The 25,342-nt window shown below is 49.4% G+C and overlaps 1 protein-coding gene across 9 annotated transcripts in view; it reads left to right on the top strand.

Moving 5' to 3' along the window:
- The window catches only part of ZNF618 (zinc finger protein 618), a 146,874-nt gene that overhangs the window by 57,743 nt on the left and 63,789 nt on the right, over nucleotides 1–25,342 (top strand). For 7 of the 9 annotated variants that reach the window (XM_041474795.1, XM_041474792.1, XM_041474789.1 and 4 more), the window contains exons 2-4: nucleotides 4,416–4,459; nucleotides 18,577–18,833; nucleotides 22,902–22,997. In XM_041474795.1, the coding sequence (XP_041330729.1) occupies nucleotides 4,416–4,459; nucleotides 18,577–18,833; nucleotides 22,902–22,997 (397 nt within the window). The remainder of the gene's footprint in view (nucleotides 1–4,415; nucleotides 4,460–18,576; nucleotides 18,834–22,901; nucleotides 22,998–25,342) is intronic. The other 2 variants (XM_041474796.1, XM_041474794.1) reach the window with 1 other exon arrangement.

Raw genomic sequence — 25,342 nt, 5'->3', positions numbered from 1 at the left:
GCCACAGCAGCCTAAGACAGTGGAGATCTTTGTCCTTCATGCAGGGGATGCCCTGGCTCTGGGAACCAGAAGAAACAGCCTTAAATTGCACCAGGGGAGGTGTAGGTTTGATATTAGGAAAAATATCCTCTTGAAAAGGGTGGTCAGGCATGGGAACAGCTGTGTGGGGCAGTGGTGGAGTCACCATCCCTGGAAATGTTCCAGTGTGGATGTGGCACGTGGGGACAGGGAAATATTCCAGTGTGGATGTGGCACGTGGGGACAGGGGTTAGTGCTGGCCTTGGCAGTGCTGGGGAATAGTTGGACTCTGATCTCAGAGGGCTTTTCCAACCTCAAGGATTCCATGGTTGTGTGGAGCACAGCTCTGCTTGGATCAGCCGTGGGCTCAGCGTTGTTTCCTTCTTTGGAAATCTGGGGCTTGGGGTTCCTCAGCATCCGCTGCGCTGGCAGGAGGAAGCAGAAATCCAGATTAAAAAGGGACACGGGCACATTTATGGGTCCTTGTGCTCTGCAGATGTTTTGGTGTGATGTGGAGCTGCTCTGCTGTTTTTCTCCCTCCTATTTAATAAAAATTAAATAGGAAACTGCCGGTGTCTTGCCCTTTGTTTAAAGAAGAGAAAAAAGAAAAAAAAAAAAAAAAAAGGCACTTCCTGCATTTTCTGTGGCTCTGAAGTTAATAACCCCAGACAGCACAGGTAGCAGGCCTGCAGTTATTTTTATGGCACATTCCTGTGTCAGACCTGTTTTCAGTTGCTTCTCCCTTTACCAAATTTTAATTATTTGGGGTGAAATTTTCCATGCTGGGTGCTGCTGGCTCCTTCCAAAATTGAATGTGTGGTTTGTGTTTGGACAAAAATTACTCAGCTCTCTCTGGAAAGGCGTTTGGGGGAAGCAGGGTAGAAATTTTGGTTTTTTCCTTTTTTCCCCTCAGGTAAACAAACAACTCTGCCCTTTTTCCTCTGCAGAGGGAAGGTGCTGTGGGAGAGGAGCTGGGGCAAGTGGGGTCTGCTCCTCCTGCGACGCCCAGGCAGAATTAGGGACCTCTCCCTTTGGGATGGGGTTCAGAGGCAAATCATAGCAGTGGCTGTGTCTGAATAAATAAATAAATACATGGATTGAACCCCTTTTCCCCCTGAGAAGGCTGTGGCAGTGCTTTAGGGGTGTCCCCGGTGCCCTCATCCCATCCGTGGGAGCTGATCTGAGCATGGATGCAAATCCAAGTGATTTGAATAATTGTTTCTAATCATAATTTTAGTGATCAGGCAGAAGGCCTGTGCTTAAATCTTCTGAAATCTTATTTTACATTTTTATTGCTTTAAGTTATTTTTCTGTTTTGCTGTAACTGTTAAAATGTTGGGGTTTTTTTCCCAATATAGTGTAGCCCTCTCAATAAACATGGATTTCTCAGGTCAGTTTTACATCTGCTTGGACTCCTATTTTTTGACACTGTTAGGAGATGTTGACTGATACATTTCTTAATTATCACATGATTTACTTTTTGCTTACAACTCGAGTTGAGGAGCATATGGCCTGAAACCACATTCTGCTTGTGTGCATTTTCATTTAAAGGATATTTATTAGCATTAGTTAAACAAAACTACCCTAAATGCACCGAATATGTAGAAAAGCAACTTTAGGGAATAACATTTTGAATTGTAAATTATTTTATGGGGCAGATTGTGTGACATTCTCCATCCTGTTCCAGCACCCCACATCCCTGCTCATCAGCAGATGCAAATTCTGCTCCTCTCCTTTTTCAGTTAAAAATCAGGAAATCACCAAAATCAATTATTTGGGTAAATGGGAGTGCAGGAGATCCTAAATGAGCACAGGAGATTTCTGTTTCCCTCCACAAATGTGTTACTTTGTTGGGGGCTGCTCTGACCTGTTTTGGCACATTCTGGTTAAAATTTCCAGCCTTTCACCCTTCCACTTCCTCCTGGTATTTTAGTCCTCAAATGCCACTTTTTAGAATTTAGATGGAATGTTATAGTTTAAATGGATTTTATTTTTGAAGGAACAGGCTGGGAGAGCTGGGGATGCTCACCTGGAGAGGAGAAGCTCCAGGGAGAGCTCAGAGCCCCTTGCAGGGCCTGAAGGGGCTCCAGGAGAGCTGGAGAGGGACTGGGGACAAGGATGGAGGGACAGGACACAGGGAATGGCTTCCCACTGCCAGAGGGCAGGGCTGGATGGGATCTTGGGAATTAGGAATTGTTCCCTGTGAGGGTGGGCAGGCCCTGGCACAGGGTGCCCAGAGCAGCTGTGGCTGCCCCTGGATCCCTGGCAGTGTCCAAGGCCAGGTTGGACTTTGGGGCTTGGAGCAGCCTAGACAGTGGGAGGTGTCCCTGCCATGGCAGGGGTGGAATGGGATGGACTTTAATGTCCCTCCCACCCCAAACCTGTCTGGGATTCTGTGGATTTGTTTATTTCAGCATTCAGAAACATTTAAGGCAGCTTGATCTGATCTCAGGCTTAGCTTGGTGTTTTTGTCTAATGGATCATCTCCAGGAGCACCCTGGCTGTGTGAAACCATCGAGATCAGAGCCCTTACCTGGTGTGGTTCCCTTTTTTTCTCATTTTTTCTTTCAAAATAAGGAAACTCCCCAGCACTGGGGATTGTTGGAGTGTCTGTGCAGGGCCAGGGGCTGGGTTCCATCATTCTCATGGGTCAGAATATCTCTCCAGCTCAGGATATTCCATGGTTCCACAATTCAGCAGGTGGTTTTCCTGTGGAATTCTCGTGGCAGGAGCTTCACGAGGTCCCTGTGATCCAAGATGTGGCTCTTGAGTGAGCTTGGGTTGTGCACAAAACCCTTTGTACAGGCAGGAATTGTGAGGTGCCCATCTCTGGGATCCCCAGCACCCCAACAAGGTTTCTGCCCCAGCTCTATATTAAGTCTCCTTTTTCCCCTTTCCCCCCTTTCTTTGTACACAGATCTAATCTTCTAGAAAATGCCCCAAAGGTTTGAGCAATCTACCAGTTGCAGGAACCCATAAAGCTTTTTTTTTTTCCCCTTTTTTTTCCATTGTGTAAGCATGACAAATCATTAATTTTTGATTGATTGCTTTGAATTATGGGTGCTCTGACATCCTTTCTGTAGCTGAACAGCTGTATAACAAATGAACATATCAGTGCTCACAAAAGATTGGAGATCTAACAGAAGCAATTACATTGTCAGCTCCTCCCTTCTGGCTTTTCCCAGGCAATGGAGAGAAGAAATTTTTTAACAGAAATTCCTCAAGTGGCTCACAATAATAATAATAATAATAATCATCATCATCATCATAACAAAATACCTTTTTGTAATTGAATTAGATTTTTATCTTTTCAATTCCAGTGGATTTCATATCCCTTCAGAAGCCAGGTTGTGTTTCTGCTTTGAGTAACTTGGACAACCCCTTTGAAGAAAATTTTACATGAAGAATTAAAAAAAATAAAATCAAATTGCAATTTTTTTTTGGTTGCTATTCCTTTAAGATTTCAGAATTGCACCAGTGCACTAAATGTGACCTCCATAACTTTTAAATTAAGAATTTATGCTGGCTTGAAATTTATGAAATATTTCAGCATGAAAGAAAGCCTTTTTCCCTCAGGAAAATTGAGCAATAAATCACAGCACTCTCGATTTACTGCCCTACAGCCAGCCAAAGATAGGATTTTTTTCCTTCCCCCCTTCGAAAAAAGTTTTTTTTTCCTTCCCCCCTCCTTCTAAAAAAAAAAAAAAAAAAAAAAAAAAAATGTAATCATATAAGACAGCTTAGCTGCTATCCTCCCACTCTCTAGAATTTTTAATTTCAGCTGTTTCTGCTTGGATTTATTTCCAATATTCCTGCTCGGCTTTTCAATTTCCTCAGTTATTAAATTTTAATTCAGTGCATTAGCATTTAAATTAAAAAAGGGTTTATTTTATCGAAATCGTTGGCTGGCCCCCATCCTGCTGCACATGAATTGCCTGTTTCTGCCATTTGCACAAAATGTGAAATGCAGCTAATATCTTTTAACTTGTATTTGCACAAATTCAGAAATAAAATTTCTGGGATTGGAATAATATTGTCTTTCCAAGGAAGGCTCTCATCAGCGAGCTGGGGAAGGAGGCGAGAGGAGACCCTGGGCCCTCCCTGCCAGGGCCTGCAGGGGCTAATTAGGGCCCGGGGCTAACGAGGGGAGGTGTTGGGCCTGGAGGGGCCATTCCTGCGTGGACATTTGGACAATTTGGCCATTCCTGATTTCCCACCTGGCGATGGTGTGGCTCTGCATGCCAGGGATCGCTGCCTGAGACCTGGGTGGGGATGGGCTGGGGAGACTCAGACTGAGCACAGGGCGTGTGTGCAGCTCTGGGGAACCCCGAGTTTGGGGGCAGGAGAGCAGCCTCGTCCTTCTGAACCTAACCAGCTCTTCTGTTTTGATCTCCTAGGCCGAGGAGAGCAACAGCAGCGGGCGGAGGAGCTCTTCCAGCAGGTAGGGCTGGGCTGTGCTGGGTGGGTCAGCTCTGCTCAGCTGTGCTCTCCATCCTGGAGATGGGGTGGCCAAAGGTGGGATGGGTGTCTGAGCTGAGTGTCCATGCAGCCCTCCTTGGATATGGCTGGAGAGATGGATGTGGGAGGCTGGCCTCATCCTGCCATTGGGGACTGAAAGCAGAGGTGGTTTGTGTGTGGTGTGGGAAGTTCCAGCTGAGTGCCCCCAGGGTGAGGCTCTTGGATGGACCCTTCTGTCCTTCAGAAGGAGAGGACAGAGGTGTCCCACTACCCCCTTCTCCTGTGATCCCACTGAGAGGTGTCTCTGCTGCTCCCACTCTGGAGAGGGACATGCTGAGGTGGGTCTGCCCTGGGCTGTGGCCTCACAGAATTCACAGAGTCACAAGGTTGGAAGAGACCTTCAAGATCATCGAGTCCAACCTGTTTCCTGACGCCTCAACTGAACCCTGGCACCCAGTGCCACATCCAGGCTTTTTTTAAACACATCCAGGGATGGTGACTCCTCCTGTCCCCTCCAGGGCCTTGAAAGCACTGTGAAAGTTTTATTCCTTAGATAAAACTCATCCTGCTGTGTAAAATCACATCAGTGGGATCTGAGAACCACTGTGGTGCTGATGCCCTCCCTGTCTCCTACTGCTGACTGTGCAGCCCCTGCCGGGTCCGATGCTCCCACCGTGCTGGCTGGTCCCTGCCCAGTGCCCCAGCTCTGCCAATGACATTTCAGGACAAAATCCCCTCATTCCTGGCAGCTTTTTGTCCAGTTGGCCCTGCTTGGCATTGAACATGTCTGGGGTGCCCCTGAGCTGGGCAGAGAGGAACACTGGGTGTCTGTCACAGGAGGAGACTTCTCTGTCTCACTTTGGGCGTGGCTCACCTGTGGCCCAGCAGTGCTGGCTCACTGGGAATTAGCCTGAAGGAAGTCTTGGAAAGAAAGTACAGGCTGAGGAGCAAGGGGAGAGCAGCCAGGCATCACTTCCTTCTCCTGGATTCTTTATTCCAACCCTTAATTCAGTTTTGCAGTTCTCACTGGAGGGTTTCCCACAGCAGGTGGGCAAGTGCATTCTCCTTGTGGGAACTGGCCTTTTGAGTGTCCATCTGACCTTTGGAGTGTCCATGTCACCTTTGGAGTGTCCATCTCACCTTTGGGGTATCCATGTCACCTTTGGAGTATCCATCTCACCTTTGGGGTATCCATGTCACCTTTGGAGTATCCATCTCACCTTTGGGGTATCCATGTCACCTTTGGAGTATCCATCTCACCTTTGGGGTATCCATGTCACCTTTGGAGTATCCATCTCACCTTTGGGGTATCCATGTCACCTTTGGAGTATCCATCTCACCTTTGGGGTATCCATGTCACCTTTGGGGCATCTGCCTCACCTTTGGGCTGTGCATGTCACCTTTGGGGTGTCCATCTCACTTTTGGGGCATCCATCTCATCTTTGGGGTGTCCGTCTCATCTTTGGAGGGCCCATCTCACCTTTGAAGTATCCATCTCACTTTTGGAGGGCCCGTGTCACCTTTGGGGTGTCCATCTCCCCTGCCTGGGCTGCCCTTGGGGCTGAGCATCCTCCCAGGAGTGAGCAATGGCCCTTTCTAGGGCAGGGATGGAGCTCCAGGCGAGGTGGGAGAACTTCCCGCCCTGATCCTTTTTATGTCCAGAGGAGTGTGAGGCTGGCCACTGCTTTTTTCCTTATAGAAAAGGGAAAACAAAACCCACTTTATCATCTACCTGACTGAGCAAAACGTGGTCAAAGAAAGGAGAATGACCAAGTCCATTTAAAAATAATAAAACAGAATCAAAATGTAATATTTCAGGAAAGCTCTGTCAGTGATTGAAGGTGGAAATGTGGCACTGACTGAATCTGTGAGGTCATCAGTGGATGGAAACACAAGATGGATGTTTCTCAAAGTCATTGCTGCTTGAAACCCTCACTAATTGCAAAATATCGAGGAAGCTTTTAACAATTAATTTATATCAGTAAAAATATAAGCAAAAATAGTACCATATAATAGAATATAGTATAATGTAATCAATATAATATAATATAATATAATGAAATATAATATAAGTTGCCTGGATTTTATCTTCCTGCAATTTTTTTTTTTCACAGTATCAGGCTTGGTCTAAGGTAATGACTGTAGTATTGGGTCAATCCTATTTTTCTTTTTTCACTGCAGTGAATTGATTTTATTCTGTTTTAAGCAAACCCTGAAAGCTCTGGAGGCCCAGGGGTTTGTGCTCCCACCACCCCCAGCTCCAGGCCTGTTGCTGCCTTTGGAAGAACAGGGGTCAGGGTGTGCAGCTGGCAGCTCCTGGTGGCAGAGAGCACTCGCTGTTCTCCTCCCCCATTGACTCCTGTGTGGTTGCTGCACCTCAGTGAGTGCTTAGCAATGGGAGATTTTAAAAGGTGAAGAGAATTCTTAGGAGCACAAAAAGCCCTCTTCCTTGAAGGCAGCCAGAAGAGAGATGGCTGCTTGCCTTGGGGAAGATGACAACTAAGAGACAACCTGACAAAGCTGTGCGTGTTTTTGAACACTCCAGAAAAGGTAGATCAGAGGCTTCTTTCTTCCTTTTGCAAGGAAAAAAGAGACAGTCAACAAAATTAAAAAGCAGCAAATTAAAAGCCAGTAAAAGGCAGGATGTTTTCCTGCATGATGGGCAGAGATGTGATGGGAGTGCAATGCCAGGAGCTGCTCAGAGGGGCTGGGAGGGGACTCAGCAGGAACACGGTGACAGGGGTGACATGGGCTGGATTCAAAGAATCCCACACTGCCTTGGGTTAGGAGGGACCTTTGGCCTCCTCTGGACTCGCTCCAGCAGCTCCAGGTGTTGTGTTGGAGGCCCAGTGCTGCACATGGTCTGGTCCCATCCTGTGGGTGAGCACATGGCAGGGGATCAGTTCCTTGCCGATGTCCACTAGAGATTTGCTCTAAGCTTCTTCTGAAGCCCCTTCTGCACATGGTGGCCCAGGCTGGGTGTCCCTGTGTGGTGTGTGACAGTCCCAGGGGTTGGTGGGATGGGAGGGCAGTGTGGGAGCAGCACTGGGAGCTCTGCGCCTCAGGGTGAGCGCTGGGAGTCTCCATAAGACTACTGGAACACTAACAACTTCCCAATAATTAATGTCAGCGTTCAGATGGTGGGCTCTGGATCCTGACAAGAAATAATTGAAAAACCAAATGTGCAATTATGTCTGACAAGCAGCGTGTGCTTTTCTTGGTCACCAGAGCCTTGTGTAGTCATGTGTTAGACACGGTTTTATATAATTATTATTGTTTATATGGCGGGTGTCAGAGGAAGGAGGAATTTCAGTTTGGAGTCCTCTGTTGGCTATTTATTTTAAAGTCATTAGATTTGTTTTCAGACTTAACTACACTTAATGTGCGAGACTCCTGCTGAATAAATCAGCCCCTGCTCTAGGAGCTGCATCTGTTTGCGGAGGGAACGGAGCCAGCTGGAAGCTCAGCCCGGCGGCAGCGGGGCTCTCACCAGCCGGAGCCCGCCCGCAGCACAGATGTAGCTGCGGAGGAGCTCTGCTCCTGGAGCGGGGGGAATCCAGGCCTCCAGGGCTGGAGCTGCTGCCCAGGGCAGGAGTGGATCTCCTTTAGTGCAGCGGTAACAGCGCTGGGCTGCAGCTCCAGAAAGGGCTCAGGAAGTGCAGGTCCAGAGAAGGGCTCTGGGTGTTGGCCCAGATGGGAGCAGGGCAGGAGTTCCCAGGGGTGCTTTGGGCTGGGCCTGGAGGTTTCCCAGCTCTGACGTGGTGCAGTTCTCCCAGGTACTCCAGACCAAGCCGTGGTGCCTCAGGGGTCTGAGTGTTTCGGTCTGTGCCATAGAAGATGTGACTTCAATGGAATCACAGAAACCCTGAGCTGGAAGGATCCACCAGGATCACTGAGCCCAGCTCCTGTCCCTGCACAGACACCCCAGGGAGGAGAAACTGTTGAGAAGAGGTTGCACCTTCTTTGCTCCTTCTCAGTTCACCTTTCTCCAGCCTCCGTGTTGGCACCTTCCCCTCTCTTCCCCGCATTCCTTGCTCTGTCCTTTGTGAACACATCCTCCCCAGCAGCTCCTGTCACCCAAGGGAGTGCCCTGGGATGGCACCAACTCTTCTTCAGGCTCCTCTTCCAGCTCACCAGGTCCCCAGCACTGGGGAAGGACAGTTTCTGAGGTTGTGGTCCTCTGAAGCTCAGGAGAGGGCTCTATGCCCTGTGGAGAGCCTGGGGTGGGTATTTCCAGGAATTTTTTCCGAAGAAAATTGTTGGAATTGTCTCCTCTTTCTTTGAGGGGCAACCTGTGGGATTTTCTGTCCCAGAGTACCAAGAAGTTTCCAACTCATCCTGCATCAGAAAAAGAGAAAACTCTTACTAATTAAGCAAGGAATTTAATAGGCCTTGGTGCCTGCCAAAGGGCTCTCACCCCCCATCTTCAAAAAGAAACAAACCAACCAACCAGCACAAAACCCCTCAAAAGTGCCCTCTGGCCAGTTTTAGAGCCGTGGATAGTTCAGTTCTATGTGACAACCAGGACAGAAGCTGTGGGGAACCCGGGCAGGTTTTCTTGAAATCCAAAAGGAGATCACGTACAAGGAGATGACAGCGCTCAGACACTTCCCAGCTCCCAGGGACAGGAGTATTTCTGTGTAAACCACACCAGTTTGCCCGGTGCCAAAGTCCTGGAGAGCTTTGTGTGGTGTGAGGTGGAGAAACTTCCCTTTCTGGAGCCATAAAGTACCAAGATGTGGTAGTTCTAAAGCCTTCAGGAGAGCTGAGCCACCAGGAAATCCTTGGGTCACCCCCTCACTCCTCAGGGCGTGTTGGAGACCTGTGACCATTTCAGTTCTCACCCCCTCAGTCATTTCTTAGTCAAGGAACACAGAGCTCTTTCAATGATATAAATAAATCCTTAATCTATTCTCTTTGTTTTTCCCTGAATTTTTTTGTCTCTGTTGACATTTCCACGCTTGAAAATTTAAAGACACTGGCAGCTATTCCATTATCATCTTAAATTCAGTTTTTAACCTGCATCATTTGTGTGTCGCGTTTTTTATCTGACTGAATTCTTTTGCTTTTGGCAAAGAGTGCATGGTTGTTTTTTGTTGGATAAGCCAAATTTTTTTTATATTTGGTTAGACTTTCCTCTTCAAACCATCCTCAAGATATTCCTAATAAGGACTGAAGGGAATTTGTTTTGCTAATACCTTAGGAATTCTTTGTGGCTCTTGACTATTGTTCTGGTTTGTATTTTAATGTTTAATTTCCAGAGGAGAGGCAGGCTGATTGGTCCTGGAGTTTACCTTCTCTGAAGGATTCGGAGCTGCCGAGTGTCCCTTGAGGAATGAACGCACGATTAAATTCCTCTTGGACTTCCTGAAGCAGAGTTTGCTGTCAGGAAAGGTTGTATGTTTTACTAGACCCAGGGAGCTGGAAAAATTAAGCATTCTGCTTTGTTTGTTTGTTTTCCCTAGATTTTAGATCTGACACCACACACACCACCAAGTGCTGCAGTATGTATTTCGGGGTTTTTGAAAGCTGTTACCTCTGTTTTCAAGAGCTGCCCTGAGAGGCAAGGGGTGAACTTCCCTGAAGCATCTCTCTTCTACAAAACCTTCATGTCCCTTAAATTTATGAACTCCTTAATAATATTGGTATTTATTGAGCAAATTTCTCCCAGGAAAGCCTGAGTGGCAGCTACTGTCACACTTCTGCCTGCAGAAAGATGTGGCCTCCTGTTCTGATTTCAGTTTATTTTGGAGGGAGAAAGCAGAGGATGTAAATATGTCCCAGATAGGGGCAGGGTTTGGGCTGCTTCTCCTGCCTCAGGGATTTTCTTTGTGTGCCCAGTTAGTTTGATGTCCCCAGGTCCAACTGACTTGGAGCGAAGGCCTCAGGGCCTCCAGGAGCTGCAGCTTCTTCCTTGGTCAGGGTGGGAGGGAGCAGCTTGTTCAGGGTCGTGGATGCCAAGAGGGGACCCAGCAGCTTCGTGAAGAAACCCAGCCAAGCACAAGGAAGCAGCTGCTGGACCACGGACAGAACCAGCACAGAGACCACAGGAGCACATGTGACCTCACAGGGACCTTGGAGCCTTTGAATCCTGAGGTTCACAAGGGCAGGTTGCATGTGGAACATGCCCAGAAGCTCTGACCAGCTTTTGCTTTTTTTCTGTTCTACAGCAAGTCTTCTCTCCTGTACTGCAGATGGGGGAGGGACATCCCATCCCCTAAAATAACATCAGGACTGGGGAGAGCAGGTTTTTCCTGTAACCTTTCAGAAGTTAAATGCACACTTTGGGAATTCACAGTGGCATTGGGGAAGACTGTGAAGAGAATTGAAACCTCCTGGTGGAACACGGATGACCATGAACCCCTCTGTGACCAAGTGAAAATTGGGATTTCAGGAACATGAGCCAGCACATGCTTCTTTCATGTGTGTCACCTAGAGTGCTGGTGGCACACTTGGGTGTCCTGCTTGGGTATCTATGCTCTGGCATGTGGACAGGCTCCCAAATGGAGAGTCAAGGATCAGAAGGGATATTTTAGTGTGCACACAGTGTACATTAAAAAGTGTTTGCTTTGCTTCATTCAAGAGACAGCAGAGAGGGTTTTCTTCTGTGGAGGACAGATTCACAGAAAGAGAATATCCTTTCCAGCTAATACCCAGTGACCAGAGGCAGCAATCCACACTGGAAGTACAGTGCCTGTTCCAGAAAATAATCCCTCAGAGGAGGAATCCAAGATGGAGTGGTTGTTCCAGCGCTTCACACAGCAGCAGCAGGAGGACATCCTCTCTGAAGGACTCAGGCTCAGGTGCAGAGGGGCTTTGGCAGAGGCTCTGGGAGCTGTGTCAGGGAGGGGGCTTGAGTCCCTTGGAGAGGAGCAGTTCTGGACACTGTGACACAGCAGCTTGGGGTGGTGTCTTTGACTTTCAGGGTGTGAGGGAACATCTGAAGCTGGGGCTGGAGCCTGGAGCCAGAAACTCAATTGTAACACTGGGAAAACAGCTCTTGCTTTTCTCTCTTTTAACCCTGGACTTGAAAACCTTGTTGTCTGGTGATGTCTGCAGGAGATGTCCCCAGTGAAGGACACCAGGAAGTTCCTCTGCTTCCTGATCTTCTCCACCTCCTCTTGGTGTAAGGCATGGGGCCCAACCCCTGGGCTGCCCCAGGAAGCAGATGAGAGCCATGGAGAGGGGTGAGAAGGCCACCACAGCTAATTTATCAGACAAGCATATTTTCAACTTACATCCTTCTTTTTCTTGTCTCTGCTTTCATCATCTCCATGTAAAATGAGAGTTCATTTACATCTGTTCTGTCTGTTCCACTTCCCATAGCTCCAGTCATGACAGGAACCTTCTGGTTCTTGTAAAACTGTGGCAGATTCTGTAAATTGAGCCCAGTTTCAGCCTCCTCCATTTTTTGCTTCCTTTGCTTTCTGACAGCTGAGACCTTTTGATTTAGCCTTGGATGAGCCAACTGCATGTTGGTTTCCAGAAGACAAGTTGGGACATACCAGTGGTGCTGGTGTCCTGCTGGCCTCTGCAAAGGTGCCCATTGCTTGGTCCCCATGAGTGTTTTTGCGTCCTTACTGAACCTCTTTGGTGCTGCAGACCAGAAGAGCCTTCCAAGGAGTGCCCAAAATGTGTTTCAGTTTTACTCTAACTTGGCACACCCTGTCCTCTGCCAAGGGTGTCACCACGGAGTCACAGAATGGGTTGGGTTGGGGCGACCTTGAAGACCCATCCTGTTCCACCCCCTGCCATGAGCAGGGACAGTTTCCACCAGAGCAATGTGTGCAGAGCCCTGTGCAGCTTGGCTGTCATTGATATCATCAAGGCACTAATGATCTCTGGGTTTTGCAGCTTGAGTATTGTTTAAAAAAAACCAAAAGATGCTCCACATTCGCTGCTGGGGCAAGAGAGCTGTTCATAGGTGTTGGTTCAGAGTGGTACATCCTCCTCCACATGTGTTTCCTTTTCCTCTGCTTTTGAGGAGCTGATGTTGAAGACTGATACTTCACTGATCTCCCTCTGCCCCTCCCCAAAAACTCAGCAGGATGTGTTCTGTAAAAATAGCCTCATTAGAAGCCATCTGAGTACATATGCAATCACAGATGACTCAAAGGGAGCACGGAGCACGCATGTTTCTGTTGCTGTCTTCAGAGAATTACATGACAAATTATTCCTAGCTGGAAGAAATGTCCTTTTATAATTGGGGTTTTTTTCTCATTCTTTCAGAAGGGAGGAGTGTGTGTTTTTTAAGTAGCTTTTAGTCACTTTCATTATTTATGAGGATGCTACTCCAGATCAGAAACAGCAAACTGCAAGCGCAAGTTTCTTGTGGCTGCAGCAGCTGACGGGCCCCATTTACTTTCACTCATTGCTGTTCTGCTCATCACAGCCAGGGAGATCCTGCAGGGACCAGAGCAGCTCCACGCTGCAGCCTTCACCCCTTTCTCCCCGCTCCTGCCACAGGAGATCAGCTGGAAGGGGCTGCTGGATCTGTGGGTGGTGTCACCATGCAAAGGGGACCAGTGTCAGCACCCAGCCTTTCCTTTCTGTCCTTCCCTTGAGAAGAGCTCCTGGCATTACCCTCGTGTTGCTCCCTGCATTGATGCTGGTGAGGCTTCACACTCAAAACTGTTCTGGCCCATACTGTCGTGCTGCATCATCAAGCTCTGCCGAAGCCTGAGGCCTTCACGAGCTGCCGCAGGTGTAGGGCCAAGGAAGCTGTACCCAAATGGGTCCAGGAACCCACTTTTACCCCTGTCTTTCCAGTTCGTCATGCTGAGGCTTCATTAAGGCCTTCTGAAATCTCTTCTGCCTTCACACACTTGTGTCTGACATGAAAGTGGCCGTAACGTCATTGGAAGATGAAAGTCTGATGATCAAAGCAGGCAGCAGTGTTGAAATGAGCATTGTGAGATGGCAGAGCTGGTATTACAGTAATTGGCTGTGTGGCCTACTTTGTGAGAGCAGTGATACATGCAAGTGCAATGTCTGTTTGCCTCTTTCATGTTGGAAATCACAGAGTCTGTTCTGGAAAGTAAAACAGGACCTCACCTGTAGGAGCAGCCAGGCACAGAGTGAGCACTCTGGGGTCCCAAGGCTTCTGCCTCCTCTCCTCGGCATGGAAGAGCCTCCTGGATTGCCAGGGCCCACAGCTCAGTAAAAAGGCACAGAACAGTGAAGGAGGATTTCCCAGGAAGGGGCAAAGCCATGGAGAAGAAGTTAGATCCCCCGTGTGGAAGGAAGTAGGGTTTAAGCCAGCCGTGACTGGGCACTCTGCTCCCCTGTGGCGTGATGGCTCTGAGCAGTTTTTGTCCTGTGCAAGCAGTGCTGTGTTTGGAGAACAGGAATATCCTCTTCCCAGGGAACATCAGCCCATGGATGTTAGGTTGGACCTGCAGAGGGAGGTGCAGCTGACCCCTGGAAGGCCACACTGAACACTAAACCTGCATTGTTTCGTGCAGAAGGGTGGTGGCATGAGGCTGGAGACAGAGCACAGAGCCACCAGGAGAGGGTGGCTGGAGGACCCGCTGGTGGGAGGTGACTCTGGCAGGTCCTGCCTTGGCTCCTGTGCGCTGCTGTCTCCACCAAGTGGAGGCTCTGGCCATCACTGGTCCCAGTGTGGCCCCAGCAGTGCCCCTGCAGGGATCTGGCAGCTGGGACAGGTCTCTGTGTGGGCACGGGGACGTGGGCACTGCCTGGGTCACACTGCAGAGTCCTTCTGGATCAGTCCCCAGGACTGATACTGAACTTACCTGACACCCCAAAAGCTTTGAGTCCTTTTCTTCCTGTGTCCTCACCCAAACCCGTGGCACCTGTTTGGAGCCTTGGGAGCTGCAGAACTGAAAATTCACTCCTGTTGTTGCTCATCCTCTTTCTGAGCCTTTCCAGCAGTTGTGCCTCAGCTCCAGAAGAGCTGCCATGGGACAGGAACCAGGCCTGGCCACGGTGGTGCTGAGGCCTGATGTCTTCCCTCCCCCAGGCGGGATGTTCCCTGTCCCTCCCTGTGTCTCAGGGAACTTCTGGAGTATGAGACTGTTCCAGATCTGCTGCTACTTTATCCTCATCTCCAAGTGGAGGTTCTTTGTGCTGCTCAGTAGCAGGGGAGGTAAAATTCAGCGCAACACTGAGCAAGTGCAGCATCGTGGGCAAGGACCAAAGTACTGGGAATGAAATGAAGCTTCCCTGGGGTCGCCTCCCCTGGCTCAATGCATGTGTGGGTTGATGCTGTGCATGGTGGAGGCTGTGATGACTCCTGTCTTCCAAGGAAAACTGGTTCAGCTGGGGCTGTGCACATCCCCATTTCCATCCTGCCTGAAGCTTTCCAGTGTCAGTAGCTTCCTTTTCCTTCCTGCTTTGTTCAGGGATGTTGGTACTCTTTCCCCAGTCTAACCAGGAGGCTTCAAACTCGACCTGCTGTGCCATGAAGATCATTCCCTGAGCCCAGCTCTCCCCTGGACCCTTGGGAAGATTTATATCCCATTCAGCAACTGAGCTGACTGGTCCTGGTTCTGCTCTAGCCACAGAAGCATGACCTGGATTTCACAGGGGACCAGAAGAAAGTGATGCTCGGTCCTGCTGGGAGAGCTGGATTCCACCACTGCTGCCTCCTCCTCCTCTCCCAAGTTGTGCAGCCCCAGCTAAGGCACCAAGTGGCTTTTGGAGAGCTCAGTCCTGCTCCCAGGAGTGTCAGTGCTGCTGTCTTTATGGTTTCACTTGTTTTTGAGGGGAACAGCAGGCTCCTTTCAGGGCTTCTAAGCCATGAAATCATGTAGAAGAAAGTTGCTAAAGTATTTGGGGCTGTGTCCTTCTGCACATCAGGTACCTGCTCGGAGTTAGAACATATGGGGCAATGAATTGCTTTCAGTTAATATTTGCAGGGTTAGGTCCCACCTAGGAGCAGACATTCCAGCTGGGAAATTCTTTTCTTGGTAGGGCTGGATCCACGAAGTCAGTGTGCATGAGGGGAGAAAGTTCTGAGGGTCCATTGGTCTGGTCTAATAATTTATATATTCCTCAGCTCCAGGCCACCAAATGTGGCCAGTGCACATCTGTACTGAGCCCAGGGACCTGGGGCCAGCCAGACACACAACTCTGGGTTTGAAAACTCAAAGGGATCTGTTCTCCCTGAGCACATCCTTTGGAAATGGCTGTTCCAGTGATCCAGCATCTGTGCTAATGTTTTGTGCCTCATTTCAGCTGGTTCCAGCTTCCAGCAATGAGATTGCACTTGACTCTTCCTTGCCAAGTTAAGGCAAGACAGTATTTTCTCCCCATGAAGATGATGATACGCTGCAATCAAATCATCTTCTAGTCTTCCTTCTGACATGAGAACCAGACTGGAGCAGTTTGGTCTCACAGAGTCATAAACTGTCTTTTCCCAGTCTTGAACCATTTCAGTGCTGCATTTTGAAGCCGTCTTCAGCTTTTCTGATCACCTCTGAAACCTGAAGCTGCTCACTATGTCTGCAGCACATGGGGAGTGGCCTCACCACAGCTTCAGACAGGGAGAAAATTATCTCCTTCTTCCATCTTGGCCACCTGAACTGAAAATTTGGTCAGTCCTTCAGCTCAGAGCGTGGTTCTCTGTGTTTGCAGTACCACATGGGTGCATCCACAGTCCTGGACTTCTCTGACTGTGCTGCAGCCACTTGTCTTGGGCAGAACCAGCTACGGAGAGAGGGATCCACTGATGGAGTGTCCCATTCACAGCCTTTGCTCTCCACCCTTCCGTGGCTCCACCCATAATTTTTAGCAACAGTAGTGTTTAATTTAATTCCAGAGCATGAATAAATCTGTCCCACATCAACAGTTTCAGGAGTCCTGTGGAAATGCCTCTCTATGCAGGAGCAATGCACAGGGAGCACAGCTTTGCCTCGCAGCACGGGGCCTCTTGCTGATTTGGTTTGTGTTTGAATGTGACCGATGCAAAGCTGGCATCATCAGAAAGTCATTGTATTCTTGCCCCTTTTATAATCTCCTCAGAAGGCTCTAGCCTCAAGTCTCCTTGTCACTGGTATCAGCTTCTAATCCCAGAACACTTGGCTCGTGCCTGGATTGCTTTGCCCAGGACTGGCAGGTCCAGGTTGCTGTGCCATGGATAACCGAGCTCTCACTGCCTCTCCCACCTCCAGCCTCCCCGTGGGAACTGCCCTGGCTGGCTTTGATCTTCCTCCACAGCCCTTGCTGAGGAAGGAAAGATTTTCCTATCAACCCTATTGTTGCCTTTATCAGTGTTTTGCATTTTACACCCTCTGGCTTTGATTGATCTGCAATCAATCCCACTCTTTTCTGATCCCTGAGTATTCTGTGCTCACTGCCTTCCCTTGGAAGGGTGCTGAGCCACACCGTGGTGGCTGAGATGGATGGGCCTGTGGCACACCCAATAATATTACCATAAAGACTGTCTGGTTCTCAACCACATCTTCTCTGTCTCAATCCATCTTCTCACTTGTAAGAGCCCTGTATGATTTTGGGAGCACAGCAGGGGGAAGTATGTGTGAGAAGGCAAGAAATGAGTGGGAAGGCAGGTCAAGGCTAATTCTCTCTGTTTGGGGCTATTAATTGTACATTTCATTCCATAATGAGAATGAAGGGATGAATTAATAAAGTCTCTGGCAATAGGATGTGCCTGACCCAGTTTGAAATACTGACTCCATGTCTGTGTGGGAGGTTGGGCAGTAATTACTGGAGGATTGTTCTCTCTGTTCCTCTGCTCCCCTCATCCCTGTCCTCCCAGGAGCTCCACACTTTCACCTCCAGTTGCACCATCCTGGTTCCTCTGCGAGCTCCATAACCTGTGTCCCAACCCACTGCAGGTGTTGGTTCTCTAACGCTGTAATTCATACTTTGTCCTGACAAACTTTATGATGTTCCAAGCAATGGGATTTTCTTTCTTTGTCACTGTTGCACAATCTAATGATCATCCATAAGTTCAACCTATTTTTCATTTTATTTTGTCACTTCTGCCTAAAATGTTTTCAAATACCTTTGGCTGTTCCCAGTGTTTACATGACTCTAAATATGTCACAGTGTTTCTGTTTCTGGGTATTCTGAGCCATTTTATATTTAGTTCTGATTTCTGCACAAACTGAACCAGCAATTATTTAATCTTTGTATTGCGTGGTGGAATGTATTAAAAACCAGTATGAAAAACTGGGGGTCCATAATGAGTGGTGCTAAAGGAGCTCCACTGGCTTATTCCCACATCCTTGTCTGGTGGGCTCCCACCTCCCTTTGCCTTTTACCACCACACCATCTGTTGATGTTGTTTTACAGCTTTGAGGTGTCCAGTTTCCTTTTCTTAAAGGGTTTTGAATATTTGTTTAGATTGTTTTCTCCCACAGATTCCTAGCTTTTCTTTCCCAGATGAAAACACATGCTATTTAACCTGTTTCTGAGCACAGTGGACCCCCTCTGCCTTTCTCCCTCTATTAGGCTTTCCCTGTCATCCCAAACAGTTGTATCTGTCCATAATGTGGTAGTCTCCCTAAATATCCTCATCTTCCAGATGATCCCCTTTGATCAGCACTGTGTATGTTCAATAAAGCCTCTGAATACCAGGGGATGTCAGGTTGCTTGAAGTGATAAAAGAGAGGATGCGATGGAGGGTGGAGACAGCTCCCAATTAAAAATGTCAGGGAATCATAGAATCGTTTAGGTTGGAAAAGATCTTGAAGATCATCAAGTCTAACTGAATTCAGCAGTGCCAGGTCCACCAGTGACCCATGTCCCCAAGTGCCACAGGAGAATATGACTTTGTCTGTATGGACTAGTGTTGGCAAAATACCTTCAGGCAGAACTGCTGGAGCTGTGCCTGTGGTCTGCTGGCAACCAGGGCAAGTTCTGTGCTCTTCTTTAGGGATCCAGTGTGTTTATGAGCACTACTGTTGTTTGTGATGATTAAGGTTATTTTCATTACTAGCAAATAATTTTATTGCTTTTGTCTAGCTAAATTTTAATTACTTACCTTTACACACATTAATATGCTTCTTCTAAATAACCTGCATAAACCAAAGTACCTTGAATTAGGTCCTGGTGATGACAAAAAGAGCACTTGGCATTGAGGATTCACATTCTCTCCTCTTTTTCCCCATTCAGGGAGTGTTTGAAGAGGAGCCCGCAGAGCCCGAAAGCCGAGGGCTCCGACTCGGTGACATCTCAGTCCTCCCCCAGTGAAGAGGCTGGAATGATGACTGAGGTGAAAGTGAAGACAGAGGTACCAGATGACTACATCGAGGAGGTGATCTGGCAGGATGACACCAAAGATTCCAAGAAGAACATCAAGGATGGGCCGGGGGATGTGCCTGCGGAGATCTGCGTGGTCATCGGCGGCGTGCGCAACCAGCAGACGCTTGGTGAGGCACGGGGCACCATTCCCTCAGAGGTGTGGGGACTGGGTGAGGCTCTGGAGAGCTGTGCCTGGAGGGCCCAGAGCCAGGGTGAACATCAATCAGGGGGTCCTGGCTCAGGATTATTGACCTTCTGTGTCTGTTTGCATCTGATTGCCCCTAAAGGCTCAGCCAAGATCTGAAAGAAAAAGCTCCTTGTCTTCTTTTGGCATGTTCAGGAACTTGCCTATCAGTCACCTGCAGCGCCTGGTGAGCCCAGGGCTGGGGGTGTGTTTGACACAGATGAGGAACTTGGAAAGGAAAGCCTGAGAAACGGCTGAGATGTTTTGAGGAAAGTTGCTCTGAGGAATGTGGATACTTTCTGTAAATGAGTCTGAGCTCAAGAGCAGGTTTTACAGGTTGCTGTTTGTTTGTTTTCCTGATCACTCCTCAGTTGTGGGAATACTTTTGACTCAGGGCTGGCTATGGTGTGCACTCTTCAAAACAGTGCTTCCTCTCCCCACCCCACCTCCTGCTGTGATGAGAAGAAGCTTTTTCTTTTTTTCTATGAACATCAAACTGTCCTCTCCTCCTGCTCCAGGGAAGGGGCTTCCTGTGGGAACCTGGCAAGGCACCACTCTTGCACTGTCTCTGTTGTCCCCAGCCTGGAGCAGCTCCCTGCAGTGCCTCTGAGATCCAAAGGCACTTGCTAATAAGAAGAAGGAAGAGCAGCTGGACCAGGTTTCCTTTAAGGGACTCAGGAGAAGGCTGATCTGAGCTGCCCAACATTGTACTTGGGGTTGGTTTGTCCTCCAGGGGGAGATAAAAGAGGAATTTATGTTGGATTTTCTCCTGGGTTTTGTTGATCATTATCCATACTGCTGGAAAGAAACCCAGGAGATGTCCTTAGCTGGTGATTGTCTCAGAAGCATCGTTGTCCTCCTTTTCACCAGAGGACAGCTACTAAGAACATCAGGGCAGGAGGTCAGTGCTATCTGTGCAGGTCTAGGGAAAGCCTAAGAAGTCCAAAACTATTTCTGACATAAAGATTTTACAATATGGAAGAAATACTCTGTGTATTTTCAGAGTTTTTGTGCCCCTGCAACTCTTGATCATTACATGGGCAAAGCTGAATAGCATCTCTGCTGCCCTGGGAGGGAGAGGTGGAGCTGGGACTGATGGGCAGCAATGGGAGCTTCTCCTGCAGCCACGGCCACCAGCCCTTGGTGAAAGCATCTGCAGGTTGGCTGTATGTCCCACAGGACACTCTTCTTCCCACAGCTCCTGACTGGGCAGCAGCAGCTGCTCTGCAGTCGGTGTCCTCTGGCAATGCTGGTTGCCAGCTGAGTTTGGCTGTGCTGCTATGCAGCGGGGAGGGGACTTTTGCTCTTGGCTGACTTGGATGGACTGGAGGGGAAGCCAGTGAGGAGCTGCTGAGGGCACTGAGATTGTTCAGCTGCAGCAGAGCAGACTGAGGGAGAGCTCACCAGAGATTGCAGCTCCTTGCAAGGGACAGCTCTGATCTCTGCTCTGGGACAGGGGCAGGAGCCAAGGAGCGGTCAGAGCTGGGCCAGGGCAGCTCAGGCTGGAGCTCAGGGCAAGGTTCTTCCCCCAGAGGGTGCTGGCACTGCCCAGGCTCCCCAGGGAATGGGCACGGCCCCGAGGCTGCCAGAGCTCCAGGAGCCTTTGGACAGCGCTGCCAGGGATGCCCAGGGTGGGCTTGTTGGGGGGTCTGGGCAGGGACAGGACTGGATGATCCCTGTGGGTCCCTTCAGCTGGGGCTGTTCCATGGTTCTGTGATTCTGTGTTGTCCCTGCGGAGAGCATTGGGGACAGACTGGTGTGAGGGGGACACTCACAATGTATGGACACTGTGGGGAGAGGGACAGATTCACTGACCAGTTACAAGTGGTGGTTGAAAGTAATATAAACTGGAGAGCTTGTCTGGAAGGGTCTTTTCCAGTGAAACACACCTTGTATTGGTCATTGTAAAGCCTGGGTTTCTTTAAAGGCAGTTTGGTCTGGAGGTGATGGGGTTGGTACCAATTCCTCTGTGAACAGAGCTCTGGAAGTGCCCCTGTCTGCCATTCACATGACCCTCGTTTTTGGGGAGGTGGCTCTGAATAACTCCTGTTTGGCCATCAGGTCCTGTTCTGTGTGCACAGCCTGTGGTGCCCAGCTCCTTGTGTTCGCTGAGCTTTGGCACCTGGCCCCCTCTGTCCCCCCATGGAAATCACACATGGGCACTGTGCCCATCTCTGCACACACCAGGGTACCTCACACCAGGAATGTGCCTCATATGCCACTGCTCCACTAGCCGTTCCAGCTGCTGCACTGGCCATTTCAGTTCTTCACTGGCCATTCCAGCTGCTGCACTGGAGCAGCCCAGAAGTGTGATCTGCTGATGCTGCTGGTGCCTCCTGCCTCTGGAGCAAAGGCTTTGTGACTCTGCTGCTGCTCCCAGCACTTCCAGGAGCTTTCCTTGCCCTGGGATCTGGGAGCCCTGTGTCTGAATCCCCTCCTCCATGCAGACAGGCGAGGCTTTGGTAGGATTTTGTTCACCTTCATCAGGGAAGCTGAGATTGGAGGTGTTTAAAATGGTTATTTTAATAGCATATCCTGATGAAGTGGTGACTCAGGAGTGAATGAACCTCTCTCCTGTGTGGAATTGCTGACCCCCAGCCTGTCTCCTTTCAGGGGGTGCTGGAGACAGTTGGTTATATGGGGGATGTGTCTGAGCTGGGACCATGGTGCTGAAGGGCACATGTGGCTCCAAGTGGCAGCTTTCCTGCAGGGCTCAGCCTTGGGACGTGGCTGAAATGCACATTACAAGATTTATGTTTCTTTTCTGAGTCACACATCTGCTCTATTTATATTTTAGTTGTCACTTGGAGCAATTTATAAAAGGGATTCCCAGCTCAGTTGCTGCTATTCCCTTGCAGTGTTTACATCAAACCAGGCCTTGTGTTTTTTGCCTCCTGTTTGCACCAGCTCCTGTCTCTCCTGGCACTCCAGACTCTGCCTCCATCCACATGGAGCATCCCAAACCCCGTGGGGGCTGGAAGGGGCTCTACTCGGTGGGATGGTTGGGGGCAGTGGCCACAGTCCCCAGCCAAAGAGCTGTTTGTGGGTTTGGACCGTTTTCCTTTCAGGTGCTTTTCCACAGAAGTCTTTCAGTCCTGTAGGATCCCCCTCTGGCATCCCAAGCAGAGGAAGCCAGTGGAGAGGTTGGCTCTCAGCTGGCTCCTGTCAGCTGCAGCTGCTGTGGATCCCCCACTCCCCCCTGCACCCTCCTGGACCCCCACGGTACCCTGGCCGTCCCCGCCCTGCAGGGGGGGTTCCTGCCCTGCACAGCTCAGGGGTGCCACATTTCCTGTTCTTCTTTCTTCTGGCAAGATTCACGTGCTGACCTCAGGCCAGGGGCACCTGAAGAGCCATAGCACATGGATACTTCTCAGGGCAGGGAAGTCAAGGCAGACAGGCACAGAAGTCCCACGGAGCTGTCTGGAGAGGAGAGGAAAAGCAAAGGGCACTTGTGTTGTAACTAGGGAGAAAGAGGGGGAGACTGTTTATCAGATGTGGATCATTTCCTCCTGTTGGGACTAGCATCAGATCAGTATTTGTGTCCTGGAAGACTGAGTTATCTGCGAGCTGATCAGGAGAAGTTTGATACAAGAATCCTTAAGCTCTCAAACTGCTCTCCCAATCTGGTGCTTTACAAGGAACATTTTGGAGAGGACTCTTCCAGTAATGCATTAAATCGGAAATGTTTCTGAGAAAGAGTGAAGAGAGAATCCTTCTGCTCAGAGCCTCTCTGTCCACCTCCCAGGCACACACTGGGTTCGTGCCATGGTGCTGATATTTCACTTGCTGAGCTGCTCAGCATATGAAATTCAAGAGCACTTTGGATTCTCCCTGGTGAGGTAAAATAGTACTGCAGAAGCCTTAAGAAATTCTGTGAGACCTCTGACATCTTGTCAGGAAGCCACAGGGACAGATGGGTCTTGGAAATTTTTAATAGGCTTCAGCCATCATTATTCCTTGGAAATGCATCCACTTTAAGGGCTTTTTTCTGATTTCTTTTTGCACAATTTAGATGGAAAAGCAGTGGAACGTGACTCTTCCGTTGGATATACACGAAATCGATATTCAGGGACCTGGATTTTTGACCATGCATTGAGATACACGTCCGGTATGTGATGGAAGGGTGTGAAAGTCTAACCAGGGCTCAGGGAGCAAAGGAAGCTCTGGAAGCAATGGGTGCATTGCCCAGATTCCAGCTGCAAGGCTCAGGAAAAGCCTGGCCCAACTGAGTGCACCAACTAACCCCAAACCTTCCCACCTCCCCTCCTGCTACCACCAGCTGTGACCTGCATGACACACCTGAGGGAACAAGCACCTTGCTGCTGGTGTCCAAGGCCACGTGGGCATGTTCTCTACAAGGCCTTAACACACAGTGATGTCCTTCTTCCTCCTCTTCACCCTTTCTCCCCTCTAACAACACATTTTTAGTGGCAAGTCACCCCTCCTTTCTCTAACGTGAGGGCCTGTGGTGAGCTGAGCACACAGCTGTGGCTGCTGAGCTGTGTCTCTGCCTCAAGTCTGTAACAAACCTCCCTCACACCCTCCCCAACTCCCTGTGCTCCTGGGCCACTGCTCTACCACCTGTGGGCAGAGGGTGAGAGCAGGTGTCCCCCTCAAGGTTGACTCCAACCTTCCCTGGGTTCCACTTGAGGCCTGGGATCTCCAGGACACCTGCACAAAAGCCCTGGCCTGGGACACGTGGTCCCTCAGCTCCTGCCCCGGTGTCCAGCACAGCCCCTGCACGAGGGCTGCAGCCCCTGCTCGGCCTCACAGTGCAGAAGGAAGGCACTGCACAGTTACCTGCACAGCTGACCTTCCTGGAGAACTTCTGCACAGCCTGCTCATTTATGTGCCATAGACTGTCTCCAGAGGAAGTAGGAAATACAATAAAAATGGGACAAAAAATTCAGTCTAGAGCCCCTCACTGTGTTTGACCTGTTTGCACCAACTCCCAGAATCATAGAATGCTTTGGGCTGGAAGGGACCTCCCATGGCAGGGACACCTCCCACTGTCCCAGGCTGCTCCCAGCCCCATCCAGCCTGGCCTTGGGCACTGCCAGGGATCCAGGGGCAGCCACAGCTGCTCTGGGCACTCTGTGCCAGGGCCTGCCCACCCTCCCAGGGAACAATTCCTAATTCCCAATATCCCATCCATCCCTGCCCTCTGGCAGTGGAAGCCATTCCCTGTGTCCTGTCCCTCCATGCCTTGTCCCCAGTCCCTCTCCAGCTCTCCTGGAGCCCCTTTAGGCCCTGGAAGAGGCTCTGAGTCTTCTAGCCCTGTGATTAACTCAGTGGCCTCCTCTGGAGCCATTCCAGCTCTTCCCAGTGCTCCATGTGCAGCCAGCACTGTTGGGATGTGGGTGGGCATCAGTCACATCCTGCTGTTGGTTCAGCTGAACCTCAGCTGTGCTCAGGGCTCCTGCTTGCAGGACCCAGAGTGTTCTCTTCTGCTGCTTTGGGGCTCTAGCTCCAAGAGTTTTCAGAATAGAATTTTGAAGGTTGGTGGTGAAATAATCAGTCCTTGAGCAGAGGAAGTGAGGGCTGACAAACGCTGCTGACCTGCTGATAGCCTGGTTTCACTCAGGCAGCCTGTGTAAGTGACCGCAGGTGGTGACTGTCCCACAGATGTATGTCTATATAAAATACAGTGAGCTATGATAATAAAAATGCTCTGGAGCAGATCAGATACAGCCAAGTGCCTGTGCTATCAGAATATGGGAGTATTTTTTTCAGCTGGGTGCTCTGGTGTATCGGACTGTGGCGAATAGCCTCTTTCAGCACCAGTGACAAAGGAGCCTCCCCAGCTCAGGACACAGCCCCAGGTGTGCTGTCTGTGATGGGCAGGGAATTCAGGGCTCTGACACTCTAAGGGGGGTGTTTTCTTCCCAAGCTGTGAGAATGGGACATGGGAATGGGAAAAAGGACCGTGGGCATAGTGTGTTCAGAGAGCACCCTGTGTTTGTTCCTGGCTAGAGCTCACTTTGAGTAGCTCCAGGTGAGTATTGCTGTGAAATGCTGTTTGGGAATGTTTATCTGGATGTGTGTCAATGTTTTTGTTCTTGTTTGTGGCTCCTCCCTGAGTTTTGCTGTTTGGCATGGTCAGAAAAATATTTTTTCAAGGTTGTGTGAGGAAAGGTGCATGGAAATGAAATTCTGCATTCAAATTAATTCAGCCCTTTTTTCTCCCACCTCCTCTTCAGTCAAGTGATGCTCTCCCCCTCTCCAAAGAGCACCAAGGGGATCCCAGTTCCACAGCTCTGGTGGACAGTTAAGAAATGCAGTGCATTCTCAGCAAATAAGAGCCTGGAAAGTGAATTTATAGCCTGTGCAACAAAGTCAAGTAGGAAAAAAAGAGATTGAATCAACTCAAGTAACAAATCTAAGGAAATTTCTGTCTGCCTGTTCAATAACAGAAGAGTCTAAATTCATGGCATAACTTCATCATTACAAATG

Source organism: Pyrgilauda ruficollis, unplaced genomic scaffold (genome assembly GCF_017590135.1).
Source record: "Pyrgilauda ruficollis isolate IOZ18807 unplaced genomic scaffold, ASM1759013v1 scaffold34, whole genome shotgun sequence".
NCBI lineage: Eukaryota > Metazoa > Chordata > Aves > Passeriformes > Passeridae > Pyrgilauda > Pyrgilauda ruficollis.
Note: the sequence above shows the minus strand (reverse complement) of the source record. Positions and strands in the feature narration are given on the sequence as shown.